General features: G+C 51.8%; 1 protein-coding gene across 1 annotated transcript in view; it reads right to left on the reverse strand.

Moving 5' to 3' along the window:
- The window catches only part of SDK1 (sidekick cell adhesion molecule 1), an 826,099-nt gene that overhangs the window by 120,532 nt on the left and 681,106 nt on the right, over window positions 1-24,461 (reverse strand). Inside the window, exons 20-22 of the mRNA XM_049699672.1 lie at window positions 18,686-18,784; window positions 12,523-12,714; window positions 9,597-9,718 (exon numbers count right to left, since the gene is read on the reverse strand). Coding sequence (XP_049555629.1) covers window positions 9,597-9,718; window positions 12,523-12,714; window positions 18,686-18,784 — 413 coding nt within the window. The remainder of the gene's footprint in view (window positions 1-9,596; window positions 9,719-12,522; window positions 12,715-18,685; window positions 18,785-24,461) is intronic.

A 24,461-nucleotide genomic window follows, 5' to 3' on the forward strand; every position in this document is an offset into this window, starting at 1 on the left:
GGAATTTTAGAATCCTGTACCACTGGGAGGAAGAGAGAGATAATGGTTAACTTTAGATTTTGATAACTTACGTTTGCAAGTTAAAAGTCTTAGGGCAGCCTTCATCCTTCCTTCCAGAAGGTCAAGGCAAAGGAGCTTATCCGGACCTGTGCAGAGAAGGTGTCCACCCGGCTCAAAGGACTGGCCGCATATGGGGGGCTCAGCAAGTAAGTAAACAGAATGAGGATACTGGGAGCAAAGCAGGGCTAGTATAAATGTGGAAAGCGGGGTAGCCTGAGTAAATGGATGCTACTGAATTGTATTTGGAGGCGCTGCTGTCAACTACTGCTTCTCAGTGTGTGCAGACAGATATAGAGACAGACCTGGATGTAGACCTGCATGCACGTGGGCACGTGTGTCTCCTAGCTCTGTGCGCTGAGAGGGCCTGGGAGCTACGACACCCTAGGAGCAAGGAGCACATCTAGTGCCCAGATCTTGCTTTCTAAATACCGCTCTCCACTGAAAGGGTCCAAGTTTCCTTGGAGAATGGCTGGGAAGGAAGGTAAAATAAGAAGATAATCCAGGAACATCTTGTGCCAGAAAGTAAGGAGGTACTCCCAGTAAATGGAACATGTGAAAAGAACACAGATGCTGGCTGGAGGGCCCCCCACGGGTCAAATGTAGGAAAGTTTGAGCATCACCATAAACAATGACAGCAACGGATTACAACCTGTTACATAAAATAGGAATCAGTGAGTCCACACTGATATAAACAAATAAATGAATAAATAAGTGAGAAGAGAAAGCTCTTTTGTTTTTTAACGATAAAAGTCCAATTAATAAATGTAGAAGAAATGATTGAATCAGAAAGGTCGCAAGTGCGTGCCGCATTATACTAATTAATTCTGGTAAAACATAATCGGTGAATGACAAACTAGGGATGTGAGTGGGAAGGAGAATGAGATTTTCACATAATCTTGAAGTATCTCCCCACGAAATACTCATTCATCGTGAAAGGGAGAAAAGTAACTTCACAGTGGACAAAACCCGGTGGACTCCATTTCAATCGAGTGAGCAAAATTAGCTCCACCAAAGATGGGGCATTTCGATATCATGTTAAACCTAACAAGACACAGTGTGAAGAACTCAGCATCGCTTCTGTGACATTCTGACCAAAAATGCATAATCTGGGTCTAATCGTGAAGAAATAGACACATCCACATTGAGGGATATCCTAGGAAATGAATGGCCTGTGATCTCTGAAATTGTCGAGGTCATGAAATGACAGGAATGGCCGAGGAACTAATCCAGGTGAGGGGGATGGAGAGACAGGACGGCCAGGTGCAACGTGTGGTCCTGGACTGGATCCTTTTGCTACCGAGGACATCTGGGGACAACTGACAAAACTTGGATAGGGTGTCTGGGTGAAGGGTCATTCTTTGTAGTATTCTTGCAACTTTTCTGTGGTTTTGAAATACTTTCAAGGTGAAAGGTAAAAATGAACTTCAGGACAGTCTCAAACTTTTAAGAAACGGCTACAGGCTGGCGGTGAGCTAGCTGTGAGCACGGCAGCGCAGGAGCTGCACAGACGGGGGGTCTGTGTCATCGCCCACGGGCCCCGTGCCATGGACCTGCACCGCCCTGGCCACTCTGAGACACCAGGTGCAGGCCTGGAGGGGCACGGCCACCTCTGGGGAAAGGCACGGAGCCTGCCCAGATCATCCTCCCTGGGGAACGGAGCCTCGGAACCTCTGGAAAGAGACGTGGGCAGAGGCCGGATCACTGACACGTCCTACTCCAGGCCCCATGCACGGGGCCCCCGAGGCAGGACCAGAGCAGCAAACGTGGTACCTTTTCAACCCCCCGTGTCACCTGGGAAGTTCCATACAAACAGGATGGACCCCACGGCTGGAAATGCTGACGCATTGATCTGAGGTGGGGTCTGAGCGCTGGTGTGTCCTGGAATCTGCACTGACCCGCGGCTGGGATGAAGAACGCCGGCTGCCTTAGGAAGATGGTCACGAGGCTCCTGTCTGTACCAGCAAGGCCAGGGCGTCAGCACCCTCCCGCTCAGCTCCCCTCAGGGCAATCACAACCGAATTTATGAAAACTGGTGAGAAAGCGAACTCTTCGTCTTGAAAGCCAAACCAACAACCAGAAAAGCCAAGTTCACCTACGAACATGAATACAAAAATCTTAAACCCAAACTAAAGCAAACCGAATGAACATCGCATTGTGTTTATCTCAGGAACACTGGGACGGGCGAACATTAGAATATCAACATAAATCATCTCAGCAACAGATGAAAGAAGAAAAAACATGAACAACTCGGTAGATGCAGAAAACAGTTTGACAAAAGTAAACTTCTTCATGATTTTTTTAATCCTAAAAAAACGCAAAAAAAAACACCCCTCCTAGCAAACCAGGATTAGAAAAGCATCGTCTGAACCCAATACAAACTACCTGCAAAAGCAAGGCCTCAAGAATCCCACACAAAACCTCCCGTAAGTCTTGTAAATGCCACACTTGATAATAAAATCTTAAAAGAATTTCTTTAAAGTTAGTAATAAAACACAGGTTGTCCTAACGCTGCTCCAGTTCACTACGATCCCGGACGATCTAGCCCTCCCATTAAGAACAATAAATAACAAGAAACAGAAAAGAGAAAGAAAGGTTTCAAAGGAAGAAATAAAACTGTCACTAGCAGCAGGTGACGTGACTTCTTTACAGAAAACTACAGAAGAATTAACAGACTAACAAGACATTCTCCGCGCTTCTGGCCCTGAGGCCCTCACACCAGGCTGGGCGGAGGCACAGCTGCAGCCTCAGGTGTGGGCCAGGGGCCAGGCCGCTCAAGCCGGATCCCCTCCCAGGCTGAGCCGTGTGGTCCGGGGACGTAACTGAGTCCCTCGGGTCTTGTCTGCAGGAGTGGGTCACAGCAGCCTCCTCTCGGTCAGTACGAGGTTTAAATGAGTTAATGTTTGTCAAAGCACTTAGAACACAGGAGAGTTCATTAAATTAAAAAAAGAAATTCAAAAATCAACTGTGATCTTATATGCCAGCAACAGAGTCAGAAAATGTAACAAAATGTACATACATTGATTAATCCTCCCGACCATCTTGCAACAGCACTACTGACCCTGTTTTACAGACGAGGACGCTGGGGCTTGTGCCGAAGTTAAGTTATGTCCAGGACCACAGAGCTAGGAAAGGAGGGCAAGAAAAAGGGGGGCCAGGGCCGCTGGTGCACAGTCCATACTTTTCCAATCACAGTTTTTGAGGCACGCTGATGGCCCCTCAGTTTGCCTGCCTTTTTGGGAGCAGGGTGAAGGTAGGAATAGATAGCCCAGTGCTTTTGCCAGGAAGAAAAGAGCTGACAGAAGTAGGTTTAAACAAATGGAAAGATGTATCATGTTCCTGGATAGAAAGACGGTATCATAAGACAACAGCAAGGAGAGTAAAGCAGTGTGCACGCATGCGTGTGTGAGTGTGTGCGTGCATGTGTGCACGCATGCGTGTGTGTGTGCGCACGCGTGCGTGTGTGCGCATGTGTGCATGTGTGTGTGCGTGCGCGTGTGCATGCGTGTATGTTGGTGGGGATTGGGAAGACCTTACCAGACATTAAAACAAATTTTAAAGCCTCTCTAATTAAACAGTGTAGAGTTAGAGCACGAACAGCCTGACTAATAGAACAGAATAAACAGTTCAGAAACAGACCCAAGTGCATATGGGAATTTAATACTACAAATCAGGAGGAAAAAACGGACTTTTTAATAGATGTTCTGGGGACAATTGCACAGCTATTTGCAAAGTGATAAAAGATGGACTCATACCTCACTCCATACAAAAGAACAAATTCCAAATGGATGGAGACCTAAATGCAAACATGAAACCACAGAACTGGTAGTAAAAAAATTGGGTGAATTCCTTTTTAACCTGAGAAGGAGGAAAATCTTTCCATCTAAGACTTGAAGTGCAAAACCTTGCAAGAAAAGATTGATAAATTAGACTTCAATTTTTTCTGGCATGGCAACAAATTATATATATTGCTGATGGAAATGCAAAATGTACAACCTATAGGAGAGGGATTTGGTAATGTCTAGGAAATTTACATATACATTCATTGCTTGATCTTGAAATCCCGTTCCTAGGAATCTATCCCAAAGATTCAGTGGCAAAAGTACAAACTGCGTATGCAAAAGGCTGAAAGCACCTTTAGGTAGAATAATGCCCCCTGCAGGCATCCTCCCAACCACCCCCCAGGTGTCCACACCTTAATCCCTGGGACCTGTGGGTAGTTACTCCACACAGAAGGGATTCTGCAGACGTGATTAAGGTCAAGAGCCTTGAAATAGGGAGATTATCCTGGATTACAGGGGTGGGTCCTGGAAAGTGCGAGAGTGGGGCAGCAGAGTGGGTCAGAGGGATGAGACAGAAGGAGACAGTTGAAGCCTGGGAAGGACCTACCCGCCATGCCTGGCTCTGAAGGTGGAGGGAGGGACGTGGTGGCCATACAAGCTGGGGATGGTGACAGCCAGCTTGGTCCTAGGACCACCGGCAACAGCCTGAATGAGCAGGAGACGGTGGCCTTCCAGAGCCTCCGGACAGGAACGCAGCCTGCCCACACCTGGACTTCAGCCCACGGAGCCCAAAGCTGTGAGATAACACACTTGTGTTGTTCCAGCCACTGGGCTTTGGCTGTTCGTTGTGGCAGCAGCAGGAGAGGAACGCACACCCCAGGTGTCCAGAGGACCAGCTGAACACACAAACTTGCACGTCCACACAAGGGAAGACCACACGCCAGGCACGTGATGTTCACGTGTCCTCAACTGAAGAAAGCAAAGCACCTTCTGCATACGGAAGGGGGACACGGGTATGTGTATCGCTAATGCTGCAAAAGACAAAAGAGGACCAGCCAGAAACCTACTGTGGGGCTTCTGGGGAGAGAGGCAACAGCGTAAAGGGAGAATGACGAACACAAACTTCCCTGAACACAACTAGTAGTTCTGACTTTGAGATCATGCAAATGAGTTACGTGCTCAAAAGTAAATTAAATTTTAAGGGCTTCCCTGGTGGTGCAGTGGCTGAGAGTCCGCCTGCCAATGCAGGGGACACGGCTTCGTGCCCCGATCCGGGAAGATCCCACATGCCGCGGAGCGGCTGGGCCCGTGAGCCATGGCCGCTGAGCCTGCGCGTCCGGAGCCTGTGCTCCGCAGCGGGAGAGGCCACAACAGTGAGAGGCCCGCGTACCGCAAAAAAAAAAAAAAAAAAAAAGTACAAATGATATTTAAAGAAAGCAATCTCTAAAAATTGAAGCAAAAGAACAAAGCAAAGACACTGAAATGAATGAAGCTAATCTGTATTAGGCTGGTGATAGAAACACACAGAGAAGAATTTAGACTCAGTATTTTGACTGTACATTCACAGTATAATACGGTCTAAGGACAAATAAGTGGCATTCAGCAGGCTCCTTGGCAATATCAGGGACATTGCAATTTTGAAACTCTTTATAGAATAACAGGATAAAGAAAATAAGTAATTTTGTTCATATTTCTAGAAAGCACACTTTTAGTATAAAAGTTACTGAAAATGTAAATTCAAAGTTAAGTAATCTTAAATTTGAATTGGAAATATCAGTACGAACTCACGATGTTTCCAAACATATGCGTTTCCTCTCTCTATCTGCTGGAAAATTCTAGAAACAATGAGCAGTCAGCAGCAATGAGCGCCCTCCCCTCCCCTTAGTGCCCGGATTACGGCCTTTAAATACGATTTGACGCTAAACGAAACCAGGCAGCGGCGGCTCAGTTTGAGCTTCAGCTCGGCGCTCGAGGGCGCAAGATGCTCCCGGGAAATCCCCCTGCATCAGGAAACAAGGAAATCATCCAAGATCAGTCATCGTGAGGTCAAAACACCTAGAACATGAAGGGCTGCCCACGGGCCAAGATGGGTCCGTGTTAGGTTCAAAAAGAATGATGACTGTAGGTGACTGAAACAGACTGAATACACAAAAAACCCGTCCTGTCCTACTGACACTCAGGAAAAGAGAGAGCAGGGCAAAAAAGGAAGGAAGAAAAACCTGTTCACGTTGGGAGTGACTGGGAGCCGGTTCCCCACTCTGCAACGCCCTGCCTTCCTGTGTTCAGGGTAACGACCTGACCTGAGGGAGGAGGGTAGCGCTGCTTCTCAGAGCTCCGGCTACTAAATGCGGAATGACTGATAGAAAGTTGCCCTTTTGAGTATCTGTAGATAACAGTGAATCCAGGCAAAGGTCACCGATGGGTGAGACCACTGGATACGAAGCCGACGGGAGGACAAGGCAGGGACCAGGCTGCCGATCGTGCGGTGTCCCTACGTTCCCTAGAGGGGGGTCCCGAGACCCCATGTGTCCTGATGTGCCGCCGTATGAAGCCCCCAGCCCCGCCCAGGAATCACTCTCCACCACAGTGACCACGACAACGTGGGAACGATCCAATGGAGGTTTTAGAATGAGCTTCCTGTTTACAGGAAACACGGGGGCAGGGGGACACGTGAAGTGACACTACAAGGATGCAGATGGGAGATGCTTCTCCGATGGAGGGCATTCCACGGGACGGGGGACTGGGGTTTGTAACAAGGCAGTGGCAGGGGAACAGAAGGGGCTCTGGGTGAAAAGGGCAACATCTCTAGTGGCAGAAGGCAGCTGAGTGGTGGGCTTGAGGGGGTGCTAGGGAGGATTGCAAAGGGCGCAAGGGAGCTAGCTTGTGGGGCCGATGGGCTTGCTCACTATCTAGACTGTGGCGGGGGCCTTACAGGTATACAGACATGCACGTCTGGGTCAAAACTTAACAGACTGTATACTCTAGAAATGTCAAGTTTATTATATGCCAACTACACCTTGAAAAAGCTGTTAAAATTTTTAAAAAAATGATTTAAGAGACACGACAACCAAATGCATCATGCGAACTCTGTGTGGATCCTGTTCTCATCAAAGCCACACTAAAGAGACGCTTTCGGAAAATCTGGGGAAATGGGAATGTGTACTGATTATTAGGTGATATGAAGGAATGTTTAGTAATTTTGTCACGTGTGATAATGGCATTCTCGTTATGAGAAAATACATCCATGGTTTAACGTAAAGGTATCGAAGGAAGACAAGTGCACAGGATGAGAACAGGTGTGCAACCCAGATCCAGACCGAGAGACAACATTCCTAACGTTCCAGAGCCTTCCCGTACAAGACCCCAGAGGGGACCAGTGCTCTAACGCCCAAGATGATGTTTTCTTCTCTGGGACTTTGTACCTGTGGACTCAAATCACGAGTGTGGCTTCTCTCGCTCAACACTGTGCTTGTGAAATTTGTGCCCATTCAGTGCTGAATACGTGGGAATAAAATGACGTGTGGTCTGAGATACGCAGTGGTCACCAGTGGAGAGAGGGAAGGGGGGGCATGTGGGGCAGGGGAGTACGAGGCACAAACTAAGCTACAGGATGTGTTGCACCACACGGGGAATAGAGCCAATATTTTATAATAACTGTAAATGGAGGACAACCTTTAAAGATTGTGAATAACTATACTGTACACCTGTAACTTATATAATATTGTACAGCAGCTATACTTCAATTTAAAAAGAAAAGGTGCAAACTAATAGGCATGAAATAAATAAGATATAAGGATTTAATGTATAGCACAGTGAATATAACCAATATTTTGTAATAACTTTAAATGGAGTATAATCTATAAAAACATTGAATCGCTATGTTGTACAACTGAAAATAATGTAATAGTATGAATAGACGATACTTCAGTAAAATTTCTTTTAATTGAAAACAAAACCCCCAAACACTCCAGCAACAATAAAAAGTAGGACTAGATGGATCTAGATAAGAGAAGAGACGAGCCTGGGTGATGGGTGTGTGTGGGAGCTCATTAGATCATGCTGCTTCCTTTTGGGTATGTTTAAAATGTTTTAGATTAAAAATATAAATAGGTCAGTTGTGGGACAGAAGCACGAAGCAAACGTAGTGTGGAGAAGTGCTATGTGTTCCCCCATCGCTTCCTCTCCTCGGACAGACAGAAGGAAGGACCCTTCCCAGACCCCCTGCGGCTGCCTGGAGCCCGCGACTGTCCTGGCAAACAGAACCCAGGGCAGAAGGAGTGTGGACGCTCCCAGGTCCGGCTCTGGAAGCACAAGACGCAGATCTTGAGTCCAGCCACTGAGGGGTGGGCATCTCCACTCCTGTGGCCCCGCCTGGCCTGACTCCCACTCGGAAGCCCTCGGAGTTTGTGTCCTTGGCGTTCACCGTGCCCAGCTGTACTGCTGTCCAGTGATGCCAAGGACAGACTCTCGGCTTCTGTGTCCCTCCGAGCACTCGCCCGGCTCCATCTGGCCGACTCTGAGACGCCAGGACTGGCTTCCAGGAGATCCCACAATTTTTCTCCTGATTTTCCTCGATGTGCTTTAAAGTTCGATTTTATTCTTTTGGTTTTCATTTCCAGGGAATTTATTTCTTCAGTTTGATGGGAGGTAGGGGCATACGGTGATTTTTTTCTACGTAAATAATTGTTCCAGCCCCATTGATTGATCAGTTCCAAATAGCTGGTTCCCATCGTCAGAATCCTGCAGAGGTTTCTGGAAACAGTTGCTTAATGAAAGTTTTGAAGATGTAGATGGAATCCGTGCCCTGATTTATGGCCAGTTTCCAAGAGCGAATTGTCTTGCAGTAGAGCACAGGCACAGTCACGAAAATCGCTAGGGTTTTCCTACGGACAATAACTGTTTGGAAGCTTTACCACCCCCGTCGTGCGGGTCTTTGTCTGTTTTCTCAGCTCTTAGAACAAGGCGCTTCTGGGCGGGTGGGCTTCACTGAGGCCCCTGTGACCCTCCCTCTGACGCGCGAGCCCTGTGGGGCTTGCTATCTTGCTATCGTGCTTTGAGTCAGAGGCAAAGTTCTCCCTAAGGTCGACCCTCCGGCTCCCCGTGACCTGCCCCCGGCTCTTCCCTACACGCCCTCACTCCAGCCATCCGGCACCCCTGCCGTCCTCACAGGTAAAGCGCATGTTCCTCTCCCAGCAACCTGCGGGTCCTTCTCCTGAGAGAGAACCTTCCTCCTTTACGGCACAGACTTTGTTTTTGTTTACCACTGTGCCCCTCGTGCCTAGCATAGTGCCTGGAAATAAACACGCTCTACAAACATTGCTGAGCAAATGCATATTCATTCATTCATTCATCCGAGAGAAAAGTTGCACCAAACGATCCTCTTAGTCTGTTCGGTAGCGAATTGTGACATAGAATTAAAAGGAGAATCTCAACCAACGATGCCATCAAACTGGGGGAACTTACCATATACTGAACCACAACTTGAATGCTCACCCCATGATCACTTCTCCCACCCTCCAGTAAGAGCCCAGCCTAACATCCCGTTTTCCCCCATCTTCCCACACCCTAACCCCGGCATCCCAGCCGCCTCCAGTCTCTGGTTCTCCTCCTCCAAACATCACCACCTCCCAAACTACCCAGAGGCAGCTCCAGCTATGGATTCATCACTCTGCAAAGGCATCAGTCAACCGTCTCTCAACTTTAGGCCCCAGTGTTACTCTGTGGAAACTGCAACTCTCGGCTTCAAGGAGACCATACCTGTCCCTCCACGATCCACCTGGAGATGGACGTCTTCCCGTCGTAGCCGGGTCGGAACTGCAGGGTGGCTGAGCGAGGGCTGATGTTGGAAATGACCAGATTGGATGGGGCACCAGGGAGCTCTGGAGATAAACGAGAGGGGAAAGGTGGAGGTTTAAATTCCGTCACAGCGTAGGAAGGGTATCAACATATCAGCAAGTAAACAGCTCCAAAACGCCTTTATATCAGAACAGGGCTTGTTTTCACAACCACGAAGGTGAGAAGCACAGCTCTCCAGGAATGTGCTCACAGCATGACTGCCACTCCAACGGGGTGGCCCGTCAGGCCCCAGGCCACATGCCGTGTCACTGGAGACCTGTGAATGTGGCTCCCAGATGACAAACCATGAAGGTCGGGTCACGTCTCACTCATCATCTCCCTGAACAGCAGGTGGATCAGTAGACACTTGTTGAGTGAAGAACGGATGGACGAAGGTGGTTCTTCCAGGATCCTCAAAGAACCCAAAGGACCGACCGTCCCTCCTCCCTCTGACAATGACCTTGACGCCTTCGAAAGAGGCGGGGGGAGCGTGCACCCCGTGCGTCTCCAGGCAGCTTGACGTGGGGAGGTGTGCAGGTCCTGAGCCGTAGGCTTCCTGGCTCTGGTTTCCAAGACAACTGGATTCAGGTGAGAGCGCAGAACTCTTCCCGCTCTGCCGGTGCTCGGTTGCTCTGGCAGCTAAACGAGGGGCGGGTGGGCTCTGCACGAGGCTCCCCCGTCTCAGGCTGCCTGCGGCTAAGCCTCCTTGCTGAACACAGGCGGGTTGCCCACTCCCCACAAGGAGCCCGTCCCACTCAGAAGTGAGATACTGTGAGTTCAAAATGAGAGCTCTTACGTTACTGGGCGATGCAAAAACTCTAGAGAAAGACAGCAGGATGAAATGAAAGCGAAAAAGATGCAATGGGAGCAGGAGAAAGGCTCTCAGGCCGCGCCGTATCTGAGGAACAGCTTCTGAACTCGCCCGTGTTTGGGGTATTTAAGACCAGGTCTCGCACAGGGACAATAAGACCTCTTTGGTGATCAGTTCAGTATTTGCACAGGCAGCGTCGCTAGGCTCTCGAGGGTCCTTTCCACATCACGTCTAATGAATTTGAAGAGGAAAATATTTAAATCGAAGGACAAGTGACTCTTTTTTGCATACTTCTCCGCTCTCTGGATTCTTTAGCTGGTTCTTCAGTCGTTGATGGTTGTAAACTTTAAGCGCGGCAAACGGAACACAGCCCCCAAAGGGATCGTCATCACGTGATTTTGCTCGGCCTGCCCCAGGGTGGACCCCCGGCTACAGGTGACCCGAACCGTCAGGGAAGCAACAGCAGCCCCGCGGCCTCCCCCGAGCCTGGGTATCAGGTTCACTCGGCACAGCCGGGCCCATGTCCCCTCCAGCGCTTCTCTGCGTCCAGGGCAGAGCTGGTCACGGTCACGCTGGGGGCGGAGGTGAGGTCAGCTCGCCCACTTCCCAGCCCCGGTTGGACGGTGTCCAAGCCGTCTAGGGAACAACCTGGTCACGCACAGGGACGTGCCCCCAGCGTTACCCCGGCCGCTGTACGTCAGCCGTGTCTAACAGATGAAATCACGCGCCGTCGTCATCTCCTCGTCACTGGTTATTAAGCACTAACAACATTTTAAATGTGTGCTTGGCAGCTGGCTGTTTACGCAGAATAACTGCATCTCTCTGGAAGCCAAGGACTTCTTTCTTAAGAAAGGATACGTGTATTTTGAAAATATCTTTAAAAAACATCGGATTGCCTCAGGTGTGGCCCCCGACCAGCAGTGTGGGTGCCACCTGGGGCTTGTTCCACTGCAGGCTCTGCAGCCTCACCCCAGACCCGGGAGTCGGCCATGCGGGAGTGGAGCCAGCACTGATCGGGGGAGGCCCTCATCTGATGCTCTGCACAGCGCTGGAAGCATCACTGCCTGCGAGGGAGGGCAGTGGTGACTGCTTGTCAGTAGACAGGAAGCCTTGCTCCGGGACGCTGCGGGCTCCAGGCTCCCCAGACGGCCAGGAAGGTAGAAAGGGCCCCGTGGGGTCACAGCGCTCAGAGGACAGGATACACTCCCTCCTTCTCTACAACCCCACGGCTTCTCCCGAAACACAGTCCCTGTGCGGAGAGGCGGTTATTCCTCTGGGGAGTTCTAAAAACTGTATACAGTTTATTTGTTTTGTATTCTCTTCGGGTCCCGTGTGGTGTGCCACGCTTCCAAGAAAATAATTAGGTTACAAAACCCTAACTGGGCGTGGAGGGTGCGATGGGGGTAAATGCCGGCTTCAGCCTTTCCGGGCCTGATGAGCAAAGCCGTTGTGCTTTTTTCTCAAAGACCAAAACGAGGCCAACTGACCTTTTCAAAGAGCAAGAGACTTCTGGCTTTAATTACAGGACTGAACGGATGGCCCCATGACATCCTCTCACACCCACACGTATTTTGTAAATTCCTTGGAAAAACACTTTCATTTTAAACATAAACTGTGGAGAGAAAAAGTTGAGTGCAATTTCCAAAGCTGGATGAGGGTGAACGTTTAGGAGGAGACTCTGACTTCCAGAAAGCCCCGCGAGCAGGGTCCCCTCGGCCCTGCTGTGTGTGGACAGACTCTTCACCCTTCACGCCCCTTCCTCGCTCCCCTCCTCCCATGCCTTTTCCCGCCACCTACCTTCTCCTCACTCCTTCCCTCAAACCCACATTTTCACTCTTTTGTTGCGTGAATGCAGTTTTGTGCTTCCTGGTCTTAAGTGTAACGTTCATTGACCCCCGGCCATCCGAGCCAGGAGCTGACACCCCTCTTTTAAAGGCCCCCAGGGACTTCTGCACAAAAGATGCCCATCAACTCCGAGCGTGAGAAACGGCCCAGGGAAACGCGGCAGCGGGGACGCCAGGGCCCGAGCGCACTGACCTGGGGGCACCCCGGAAGAGATAGTGGACGAGGTGGCCAGGCCAGCGCCCACGGCGGTGAGGGCCGCCACGTCGATGGTGTAGGTGGTGAGAGAGGACAGCCCGTGGATCTTATACTCGTGCGTCGAGCTGTTGAGAGTGCGCTCCATCCGCGAGTCGCTCTTCCCGTACACCTCCCAGGAGATCTGGTAGCCTGGAAAACAAGTGAGGGCACAGGGTGAGTCCGGGTCCCGGGGACAGAGGCTGGGCCACCCGTTTATCTCGGAGAATCTGAGCAAGAGCCGGGAGCTCGGCCGGGCCCACTGAAGTCCACTGCGAGTCCACAGCCCCCGGAAACGAGACCCCGGGCCGGGCCCCTCCATCCGGCCGCTGGATCCACAGGGGCGGCAGGAGGACGGGGCTGGGATCTCGGCGAGCTCGGTGCCCGGCGCGTGGACGGAGGGGGCTGAGGGCTGGCTGGCAGCCTGCGGTGCTCGGTGCAAGCTTCTCTTGTCAAATGATAGACGAGCTTCATCCGCATTTCCATCTTTAGAAGCTGATATTTTCACTACACGGTCCCTAAATCAGCAGCTTGCTCCTGGCTTGCAACTAACTTGTGGAAACACTGCCACTTTTCCCTTTACAAAATGATTGAGAAAACACTTTTTGCCTTGAAGTTTCTCTCCCCCAGGGCACGAGTGTCGCTTCCAGCTCTGCCTTCCCCTTCGAGCCTGTTTTCCGAGCGACATCTGGTCTCCTCTGCACTCGGATCGTCCGGCGGGGCCTCATGATCACAATTTATCCAGCCATTGCAGTTTGGGGCTCAGAGAAAAAAGACCCTGCCAGCCCCTGGGTCAGCGCCCTTAGAGGGGGCTTCTGTGATTAGAGAACATTTAAGAGTGTCTCCTGAAGAGGGAGGTGGAGATGGAGGGCGCTCCTGGGGCCAAAGGCAGAGCGCTGAAAACGCCTGTTCTTCCGTCTTCCCGGCCGATAAACTGGGGAGACAGGGGCACTGGGAGGCGTCTTCTCGTTCCTCTCCCTCTGATGAAAGCAATAAACAGAGTGAGAAACTCTCACTCGCAGGTAAACAAGAATTTAGAGGAGAGCGTCCCGGGACCTCAGTGTTTTGAAAACAATAAAATTTTAATGTCAGAAGCCGCTGCCTGTCTGCTGTCCCACAGCCTGACGACCTCTGTGTGCTGGGGGGCTCCTGTGCTAGGGTGGGGCAGACGGGGCACCCGGCAGTGGAGGGAGCAGGGCTCCCTGCCACACGTCGGAAGCCCCTAGCTGCGTTCCTGGCCCGTGGGGACCACTAGGCCCGCGGCTCCAGCGGCCTCTCAGGGGGCCAACCACTCACCATCTGCCGACTCCGGACCTTAGAACCTCCCTCCTCCCGGGGACCATCCTGACCTCTGGCTTCCCGCATTCTCAGTGGGCCGGCACGAACACCACGATGCCCTAACATCAGCCCGTTCTGTCTTTTTGGCCAGTTCAGATTTTTGGAACTGATTGTACAATTGAAAAAAGAGAAACCTTCAGGGCAGTGAGGATTAATAACTTCAAATCCACAGAGTATTTATGATGTTCCTGTGATGCTCTGAGCACTTCACCTGCATTAATTCGCTCAACCTCGTGCCAGAGCCCTGAGGCTGGACCATCACGACCCCTACCTTACAAAGGAGCAAGCCTGTGCCACCAGAGGTTCCTGGACTGGCTGGAAGCGGCCCAGGCTCTTCACCCTCCACGGAGCCTCCTTCCACACGACCTGCCCTCGGAAGTCTTGACGTGCACAGGCAAACCTGGAAACCAGCCCCGGCCTTGGTAGGTTAGCCTGATAAATCTCTACATGGAGTGACGACACTCGGGGTCTTCCCTGAACGCACAGGAGGGGAAGGCTGTCGTTATGTTGTCATACACGCTTGCCGTCATGTATGTTGTTAATGTCACAACCTTGTCTGTCGGACAATTTTATTTGTTTAAAAGCTGTTCTTCATCAAAATTTCCTAAAATATAGCCTTCTGTTCTGCACGGCAACCTGGAGCCCAAGCACAGCAATTACAACACCTTTAGCAGAAGAGAATTACTAGGATCTCCTGGCATCAAAACTGACACTCCAGTGTGCTGCCGTCATGGCTACAAACACCACCAAACGGATGACTGAAGACGCCCGTGTGCTCAGGAGAGGGTGTGACAAACACCAGCACAGAGAGGGAGCTGGCCTGGAGGCCGCGCACAGAGGGACCAAGCGGGGGCGTGCGGTGGGCAAGGCCCCGAGCGGGCCGTCCTGGCCGTGAGTGTCCCTCTGGCTCCGGTGCAGGAACAGGGGCCCCCCAGCCAGGGGCCGGGCCTCCAGCTGGCGCCCTACCTGCTCCAAACAGCTGCCCAACTGAGACTAGCGACCGGAGGAGCTTCAGAACTAATTCTGCGTGGATCCGCGTGAACTCTCTGCGAGAGGGCAGTGCATCCAACCCCAGGCTGTCTGCCTGCATCCCGGCCCTCACAGACCAGAGCTCACGCAGGGAGACAGGAGGACGCTGGAATTCACAGGGAGCGCTCGTGGGCAATTCGCGTGCGAGCCCGGCGGCCCTGCCGCTCGCCTCTCCTTCCGGCAGCACGGGGAGCTCCCGGCACCCAGTTTCCCGAGGGCCGTCTGCACACAGAGCGGCCGCACGCGGGACCGACGTCATGCTGCCGGCAGCTGCTCTAACGGCCTCGGGCGCAGAGGGACGGTCGCTGGTCCCCTGCGGACGTTTCCTGAAAGGGGCTTTTGGAGGCCAGGTCTGCCCACAAACACGGTTTTTCTTTTGCTATACTTGGTAAAATTCTCTCCCTCCAGCCTGGAAAAGGCCTCTGGGGTGCTGCCGGCGTGCCCCACGGGAAACCCAGTCAACCTGGGGAGCGCCGCCCTGCGTGTCCGGGCAGAGCGTCCAGGGCAGGGAGAGCCCCACGGAGGGCAGGGGTCCCTGGCAGGTGACCACCGCCGGGCTCCCCCCTCTGGGGAGGCCCTCTTCCCCCGCAGCCCATCGTACAGGGTGGGCGGGAAAGGCGACGGCACAGGCCAGACGTGGTGGGACAACGCGGCCCCGAGACAGGAGAGCGGAGCGTCTGCCTGCAGCTCCGGCCCAGACCCTCAGAGCTGCCACCGCGTACTCGCTCCCAGCCCAGGGGCAGCGCGACCCAGCTCTGAACAGCCGGCGCTGCGAAGGCCGAGTTCCACAATAAACAATGGCTGCTGCCGGTAACTACAGGTATTTGTTTAATAAAACACGAAATTGGGTTCGTTAAGCTCTATTAGCTGGCGTGACGGGGGACCACCCATCGGGAGTACTGGTGCCCGCCGCTCAGCCTGGGGATGTCTGCTCCCCTCGGGTGATGACGCCCGGGGGGCTCCTTCAAGACTGGAAACTGGAGGGGAGACCTCGGTGCTCCCCAAGGGCAGGGTGGGGCTGAGGATGTGTCTGTAAGGGGGCGAGGCCTGCCTGCCGCTGGGGAGTGCGTCCACCAAGGGGTCCTGGCCGGATTTCTGAAACGCAGCACACTTAGGTGAACCCTGAAGCCTGAGCTGACGGAGGCGAATGGTCTGCCTCTCCCCACCTCAGCCCCCTCTGAAATCAGCAGTAGGTACGGCTCTAATTCAGCCACAGATGGTCCCCGAGGGGCCTGAGCTCGAAGGCCTTTTTCTTCCAGGTGGTAGGGCCTCCTGCTAAGCGTTTGCTTCTGGGTTTGCCTTCCCTCTCACTAGTCTGTTTTTCCTCCCTTTGTGTACCTTAAAGTGACATCCTGCTGTCTGCAACCTCCCTCCTCCGCCCCTGCACCCGCCTGGTTTAATTCCTTCCGCTCCTGGCCACAGGAGGGCTTCTTCATTACGTACTCAGCACTGCAGTCCTCTACTACGAAGACCTCAGAACGTGCAACAGAGTGGGGTTTTGAGGTCCAGTTTCAATAGTGACTTTTCCCCATTCCTGGACTTAACATTATTTAAAGTGGGTATTTCAAAACATCAGCTTCTCGAGGGCAGAACTAGATTCGTAAATTTACTTCATTTAACAGTGAGGGCTAGAGGCGGCGCCAGTTCTCAGGTACCATCTGGACCCGAGGACTCCACTCTGTGAGGGGGTCTGGTCGAGTCCAGGTAAGCAGTGGGCGGGGCTGACGCTGGGAGGTTTCCTGAGTAACGGGAGAGAAAGGGGGAGTTTCGTGTAGGAACACGGTCCCCGGGGCACTGCAGGGAGAGTGGTGCTGCCCCCTGCCCGTGTCTGGGGGCCCCCGCAGCCCTCCAGCTCGAGCGAGCCACAGTTCAGGATCAGAGCGCGCCGCACTCCTTTGGACGCACCCTGTGTTTGCAAAGCTGAGTTTTTGGTGGTTGCTGTGATAAGGACACAGGAACAACGTGAAAACCGACGTGGAACAGGAGCTTCGGCAGGCAGGTCCACTCTGATTCCAAGTTGGAGAAGCTGGGCAGGACCTGGGGGCGCACACGTCCCATCAGGAACTAACTGGTTATTTGAGAAGGAAATGCAAATATTCTTTTCTTTCAATTAATGTGTCTTCTCTTTTCAAACGGCTATTAAGGAGCTAGGATAGAAATACTTACTAAGTTGTGTGCACCTGACCACCTGGCAAGCAGAACTGCCGGGTGTTTCTCTGGCCTGCGGCGTGGCGAGGGACCCAGCGAGTCACCGAGAGCAAGGACCCGAGACAGGGACGCTTTGGGCTGGGGTGAGCAGCGCGGGTCAAACCCGCGTCCAGGCGTTGATGACGTGGAGGAGAGGACGCGGCACCCCTGTCCTGGCTTGGCCACCTGCTGGCCGCGTGACCCTGGGACATCATCGCTCAAGGTCTCAGACGGGGTTAGGAGACGCGCCTTGCCTGGTCGTTCGGAAAGTAAACAAGAGCCGGAACGCTAAGGGGGCCTGCACGCGGGAGATGCCCACAGGTGGTGCTGCCACCCAGCACACAGGGTGGGAGGAAGGGGACTCTGACCCTGTGGCCAGGCCGGGGACAGCCGACCGCCCCTGGTCCACACGGCTCACTCCCGGACAGTTTTCTTGACCACACAGCCGGCGTGAGCATGCTTCCTGGGCCACGGGGCTCACGAGGGACCCCAGGGGCATTGGTGGTCGGCTGGACCACCTGGCCAGTCGCTGAGGGGCGGGCACAGCTCCGGCTCCCGAGGGGTCACCAGCGGACGGACGTGAGGTCCCCAGGAAGGGCTGCCAGAGCGGTGGGGCCTGCGCTGTGAGAACGCTTCGTGGCTGGCGGGACGGTTCAAGTGCTGTCTACTGAATGGAAAGGGCCGCCCGGGGCAGATCACGCCAGGCAGCCCCCGGGGCTCGCCCGCAGCCCCGTGAGGGTGTTTCGATGCCCGTGCGTGGGGAGGGGGGAAGGGGTGTGCGAGGGGAGCCCTGAACCTGCTGGAACACGGTCCTCCCCAGCCTCCCCTGAGGCCGAAGCCCATGCGGATTTTATCAAGTCTGCGATTCTTTTCCCCCAAACTAGGCTTTAAATTCAGCTTGAACCTGAGAGGTTTCTCAGAAACCTCTTCTACAACATAAAATCATTAAAAGCCCTACAGAGATGAGATGTTCCCCAGAGACCCCGCCGCAGGAGAGGAGAGGCGGCCGGTGCCCAGCCCCGCGCCCCTGGGTCCCCGGGCGCGGCTCACCCTGAGGTCCCCCGAGGGTCCCGAGGGGCCGGCGGCCTGGCACTGGCACCGGGGGCGTGGCCCGGCCACTCGCAGGCCGGGGCACCGGGGCCGCCACGCGGCGGGCGCCCAGGGCACAGCCGCCGAGGAAAGGTCACCCCGCCCGCCTGGCCTCAGCCTCCTCAGCTGTAAACAGTCGTAATCTCAGCAGTCGCCTCACCGAGTTGCCCTGAGAACTAAGGGAGAGAAAGGCCCACGAGAGGACGCACCAGAAACACGGATTCCTGCTGACCAGAGGCGCTAGAGGCTTGTTCAGATAAGGCGCGGAGGCCAATCTCCAAACTCTGAGGCTGCAGCCCAGGCGGGAAAGGGCACCGCCTGGGGGATGGCGAGCGAGCCCTCTGCCCTCCGCCCTGCGGCTAGTCACCCTGCAGGGGCCGCAGGCACCCGTGCGCTGCCAGCCGCGCTGCCTGGGGCTGGGTCCATCGCTCCGTGTTGGGGCAAACGTGTTCCTCCACTACCTGAAGACTGAGACCCTTACCTGTAACGATGCCGTTTTTCTCCAGGGGCTCCTGCCAGCTGACCTTCAGAGACGTGTCCAGGATCTCCGTGAAACTCAGGTGTCCCACAGCTCCGGGTTCTAGCAATTAAACACAAAGACGTCTGTTAGCAAGACAGCCCAATACTCTCTGGTCAGATTTGTGTGGAACGTTCTCACTGTGGAAGGGGGCAGGGAGCTGGGCCAGAGCCCGCAGGAAATGTCAGAGAAAACCCAGAAGGGACAGGGAGTCCGAGGTGTTGGAGGTGACCCGGCTATGGTCACATAAATTATTTCACTCGGCCTCATCCCGGCCTCACCAAGAACTGCAGAGACCGGCAGCAGGAGAGGCAGACACAATCCCTTCTCTGTCTTTCTCCTGATCTGATCTAATTGGAACAACCAGGTGGCTGGATCCTGAAAGCAACCGCGTGCACCGGCATCCCCAGAGGCCTTTGCAGCCGTGTCATGTGTCTGGCTTGTGTGGGGACAGAGCCCGGAGCCCTGGCCCAGAGGCAGTCCCGGCCACACCTGGCTGCAGGGCGATGCCTGCCGACCTGATCCAGAATTCCAGGCCGCAACCCTTACTCACTCTCCCCAGGGGCCCCAGGGGCAGGGCGGGCGCGAGAAATTTCCAGCAAAACGGCATGTTTCCCTGGAGTTTCCCTGACTGTAGCCCCTCCTAGTGCAGGAGGGCAGAGTGGCGGAGCTGCGATTTAACGCTGGGCTCAGTGGGGTTCAAGCCTGGCCCCTCTGCTTGCTGGCTGTGCATTACTTAAGCTCTCTAAGCCTTAGTTTGCTCATCTGTGAAATGGGGAAAATAAAAATGACTCACTCCGCAAGGTAATCGTGAGAAGGAATGGCATAAAACACGGAAGCGCTTAGCGTGTCCTGACACCACAGAAATGCTGATGGACGTTGGCTGCTATCGTTACTAGTTGTCAGTTATCGTACCATCAGAATATAAAGTCATTTCTAAGATGAACTTGCTGTCACTTTGAAGAACACCAGAGAGAAAAGGCCTGAGAGGCCACAACAGGAGTTCAACAGATCCAAGATCACGGATTCTCAGAGCCGGAGGGACATTACGAATCTGCTCGGATCCCTCCCCGGCTTTGTGGCCGTAAAATTCAACGCCAGGCCCAGGGCAGTGAAGCAACTGCCCGAGGATGCACCCACCAAGCCCAGAGCTGGGCCTGGCACGGGGGCCTCCTGCTTGCTCTGGGGGGACCGCAGGGCCGTCCGCGGGCTCAGTACTTGTGGCGCACGGGCTTGGTTGCTCCGCAGCACGTGGGATCTTCCCGGGCCGGCGCTCGAACCCGTGTCCCCTGCATGGCAGGCGGATTCCTGACCACCGCGCCACCGGGGAAGCCCACATTTCACTCTCTGAGTGTGGAACGTGGTAAAGGAGAACGGCTGTCAGGACCATCTCATCCTCCCCCAACTGTGAGTTTCCAGAAAGACGGTCTGACGGATTTTTGAACTGACTTGTTCTTTTTTCAATCGATAGAGCAGCAAAGAAAGCTTTTGGTTCCTTTTCTATTCTCAGTGTTTCTGCTTCCTGGATTCCTGCCCAAACAGTCCTGTCCTCTAGCTCTGCTGGAACCAGCTGGCAATGTCCAGGCTTAAGTTTATATTGTTTCCTCTCTACTGAGCTTCCCACTCCACACACCCTGGCCCCAAGTTCTTATTTCATCAGAGCGTTGGAGAAGGGGGCCAGCTGGACGTGGGGCTAACCATGGCGCCGTCCGCGCCGTCACTACAGAGCGATGGCGGCCATTCCTCCAGCGCCCAGAGTCCCAAGTCCTCTTTTAAAGGCCACGCCCCCCCCAAGAGCTGACAGCAGCCCTACCTCCCCCGTTTCAGTGAGATCGTCCCTACTTACAAGGATGCTCTATCTTTCCAAGTAGGATGAACAGGCTCCCTGCCTATCAAAAAAATGGTGGTTCAGTTAGAAAATTCTAAAAAGATGACGTCACTGCCATTTTTCTCAATTCCCAGGACATTCCTGATTTCTCTCTTCCTTACGAACGGCGGGCCTGGCGGCCCTTAAGGCTCTGTTTCCTGGCTGCACAGCACTGTGAGATGTTTCCCCGTAGTCAGTGTCTGTCTGTTTAACCGGCAACAATAGGGCTTTTTTAGTAAAGAATTCAGCCAGGAGTCTTCTCTCATGTATCTGAAGAAGTTCTCTGCTTTTTGCCACTTTTTATTTTTAACAAATGTCCTCTGGGAAGTAAAACCTGACATCCGGTTGGACCTGGCCGTGGTTGTTGCTGAGATGCGGCCCTGGCCTCTTCTTTCAATCATGAACTAGAGGAAAACGTCCAAATGATGAAGGGCCGTGAGGGGTGCTTGACAGCCGCTCCTAGAGTTCACCACCACCTTCCTTAGTTATGGGGACTCTCCCCTCCCACCCCGCTTGCAAACGTAAAGCTGTTAGGCTGTGTTTTCCCACAGAGGAGTGGAGCACGGAGCCTCCGAGCAAGCAGAACGTCCCTTCTTCTTCCAGAAGCCCCTCTGCTCGCCACCCCCTGCACTGTCCCCAGACCAGCCTCCCCTCACACGACAGTGCCAGCGCCCAGGGAGCCTCCCGTTCCTCTTACACCCACCTGATTCCCAAAGCGACTGCATCCGCTTAGGTGGAATGGCACTGATATCAGATATTTCCATCTGCGGTTAGACCACGGGCTCAATTATATTCCCTCAATTATTTTCCTTGGAAAATAAGGTCATGATCGCTAATTGCTAGAACTCCCAAACCTACGGCTTCAGACTCTCTGCTGCCCACTGGCCACACCTGCCTCCATGTGAGTGTGATCCGACCAAACCCAGCGTCCTAACCCTGGACCTGTTTCCCTCCTTTCAGTCACGGGAATCACCATCTGCCCCGTCACCTACGCTGAAGTATGTGGAGTGATCTGCAGAACCCCTTCTTCCCACCCCCTAAGTCTGACCAGCCCCCAGTTCTCTGTGACATGCCTCTAGCGTCTCCCCTGCTGCTGGCTCCACCGCTGGTGTAGAGGTGCACATAAGTACTTGCCTTCTTCCCAGATTGCATCACCTTTCTCTCTAGCCCATCATCACAAAACCTCCAGACAGAGCTGTTGAAACACTCAAGTCACAGCCCTAAGGGAAATCCCTCTGTGGTTCCCCAATGCCTAGACTATCTCTGTCCCAGCGTCTTAACTTAGCAGTTGAGACTCTCCTGGGTCGGCTCCCACCTTGTTCTCTAGGGTCACCCCCACCCCCCAGGCTACACTGAAGCTGAGCTGAATGCCTCATACCCTCTCACACTCTCTTCTACTCCCTTCGCCTTTACGGGTTCTGTTTCTTCTCAACCATTCTCGGCATCAAAACTCATCCGTCAGGGCTGACCTCGGTTCTCAGCTCCTCCACAAGACTGACCTGGCTCCCCCAGGTATTTTCTGTCACACCTCCCTGGGCTGCCACAGCCACTGCTAACGACCTCCTTCCTCAGTGGCACTGACCTCAGTCCTGTCCACCTCAGATCTGATTAGGCTGGGAGCTCTGAAGGCAGAGGCGGTGCTTACTCATCTCTGCTCCCCCTTCAACACGCAGCTGGCTACCTCTCACATGATAGGATTCTACAAACCTCGGAATGGAAGTACGTATACACATTTGTATGTTGGACAGATGGATGAATGAATCCCCTGTAATTATGACAGGCCCAGTACACACAGAGCTTGATGAGGTAGCCTTAATATTTTTTTTTGAAAAAAGAGAAGGCTACACCTGACCAACTGTCTCTTTTAATCCTAAAATCTGATGAGGGCTATAGAAAGTTTATAATTATAAGGCAGATTCCAAAGCAGAATACACATTATATTTTCAAGAACTCATGAAACCTTAACTGAGACTGATCATGTTCTGGGCCATAAGACAAACCTCAATAAATTTAAAAGAAGTGAAATTATGCAAAGTGTGTTCTTTGACTGTAATGGAGCCAAGCTAGAAGTCAAAGGCAGAAAGACAGCAGGAACATCTCCAACACATGGAAATTAAATGCCACACTTCTAAATAATCCATGGGTCGAAGAGGAAGCCTCAGAGGAAATAAAAATGTATAGAGCTCAGTGAAGATGAAACAGAACGTACCAAAATATGTGGGATGCAACTAGAGCAGTGTGAAGAGGAAAATTTATAACACTAAATGCTGACATCAGAAATGAGGACAGACCTCAAATCAATCACCTAAGTGCTTACCCCAAGAAATTAAAAACAGAAAAGCAAAATAAACCAAATCAAGCAGAAGGAAATATAAGAGCAGAAATCCATGAAATTGAAAATAAGAAAACAATAGAGAAAAGTTAATGAAACAAGATAGCGGTTCTTCAAAAAAAAATCAATGAAATTGATAAATTTCTAGGAAGAATGACCAAAAACCTCCACAAAAAAACAGAAGAAAGAATGAAATAGGGAATATGACTACATATTTTGCAGCCACTAGGAAAACAATAAGGAAGTACTACCAACAACTTTACACTCAGAAATTCAACAACTTTGTGGATTGATTCCTTGAAAATCACACACTACCAAAATGAAACAGACGACTGAGAAGTACTGTAACCATTAAAGAATCTGAAGTTATAACTTAAAAACTCCCAAAAAAGAACTCTCCAGGAACAGAGGACTTCACTGAAAACTTCTACCAAATATTTAAAGAAGAATGAATACCAATTTTACACAATCTCTTCCAGAAAACAGAAGAGTACGAACTTATTTTATGAGGCCAGTATTATGCTGATACCAAAACCGGACAAAGACAATAAATACAGTAAAGTAAAATTTCAGACCAATATCTCTCATGAACTTAGATGTAAAACATCTTCCATAAGGTATTAGCAAACTGAATCCCACAACATGAACAATAATTATACACCATGACCAAGTGGGATTTATTCCAAGCATGCAAGGTTGGTTCAACATTTGAAAATCAATCCACCTTATCAATTAACAAACTAAAAAGAAAAATCATATGGTCATATCAATTGATGCTGTAAAAGCAGTTGAAAAAATTCAACATTTATTCATGACAAAAACTCTCAGCAAGTTAATATTACCTCAACTTGATAAAGAACAGCTATGAGAAATATGATACTTAACAGTGGAAGACCAAATGTTTTCTCTCTAAGATCAAGAACAAGGAAAGAATGTCTGCTCTCACCACTCTTATTCAACATAGTACTAGAAATTCTAGTCATTGCAATATGGCAAGAAAAAGAAATAAAGGACATATAGATGAGAAAGGAAGAAAGGGAAGGACATGGATATGTCTATAAAAGAAGAATCTTTGTGGTATTGGAACCATGCAGTATCTTGATTGTGATGGTAGATACACAAATCTATACATGTGATAAGTTGCATAGAACTAAACACACATGCGCGCATGCGCGCGTGCACACACACACGAGAACAAGTAAAACTGCAGAGCTCTAAATTGGATCGATGGGTTGCATCAATGTAGATATCCTGGTTGTGATGTACTATACTTTTGCAAGTGTTACCATTGATGGAAACTGGGCAAAGTGTACATGGGATCTTAGTATTATTTCTTACAAGTTCATGTGAATCTATAACTATCTCAATAAAATTTCAGTTAAAGAAAAAGCAGATAGCAGATCAAAGTCAGAGTATGGAAAGAACATCAGGGATCAGTTAATAGTGGCAGAGTTACTTTTCATCTTTTTAATGGGAGGAATATCAGTGGTCTCAGAGGGTCAAGAAATCCATTTCTATTCTTCCTGTGTCACTAATTTGAC

The sequence above is a fragment of the Orcinus orca genome, chromosome 16, assembly GCF_937001465.1.
Source record: "Orcinus orca chromosome 16, mOrcOrc1.1, whole genome shotgun sequence".
NCBI lineage: Eukaryota > Metazoa > Chordata > Mammalia > Artiodactyla > Delphinidae > Orcinus > Orcinus orca.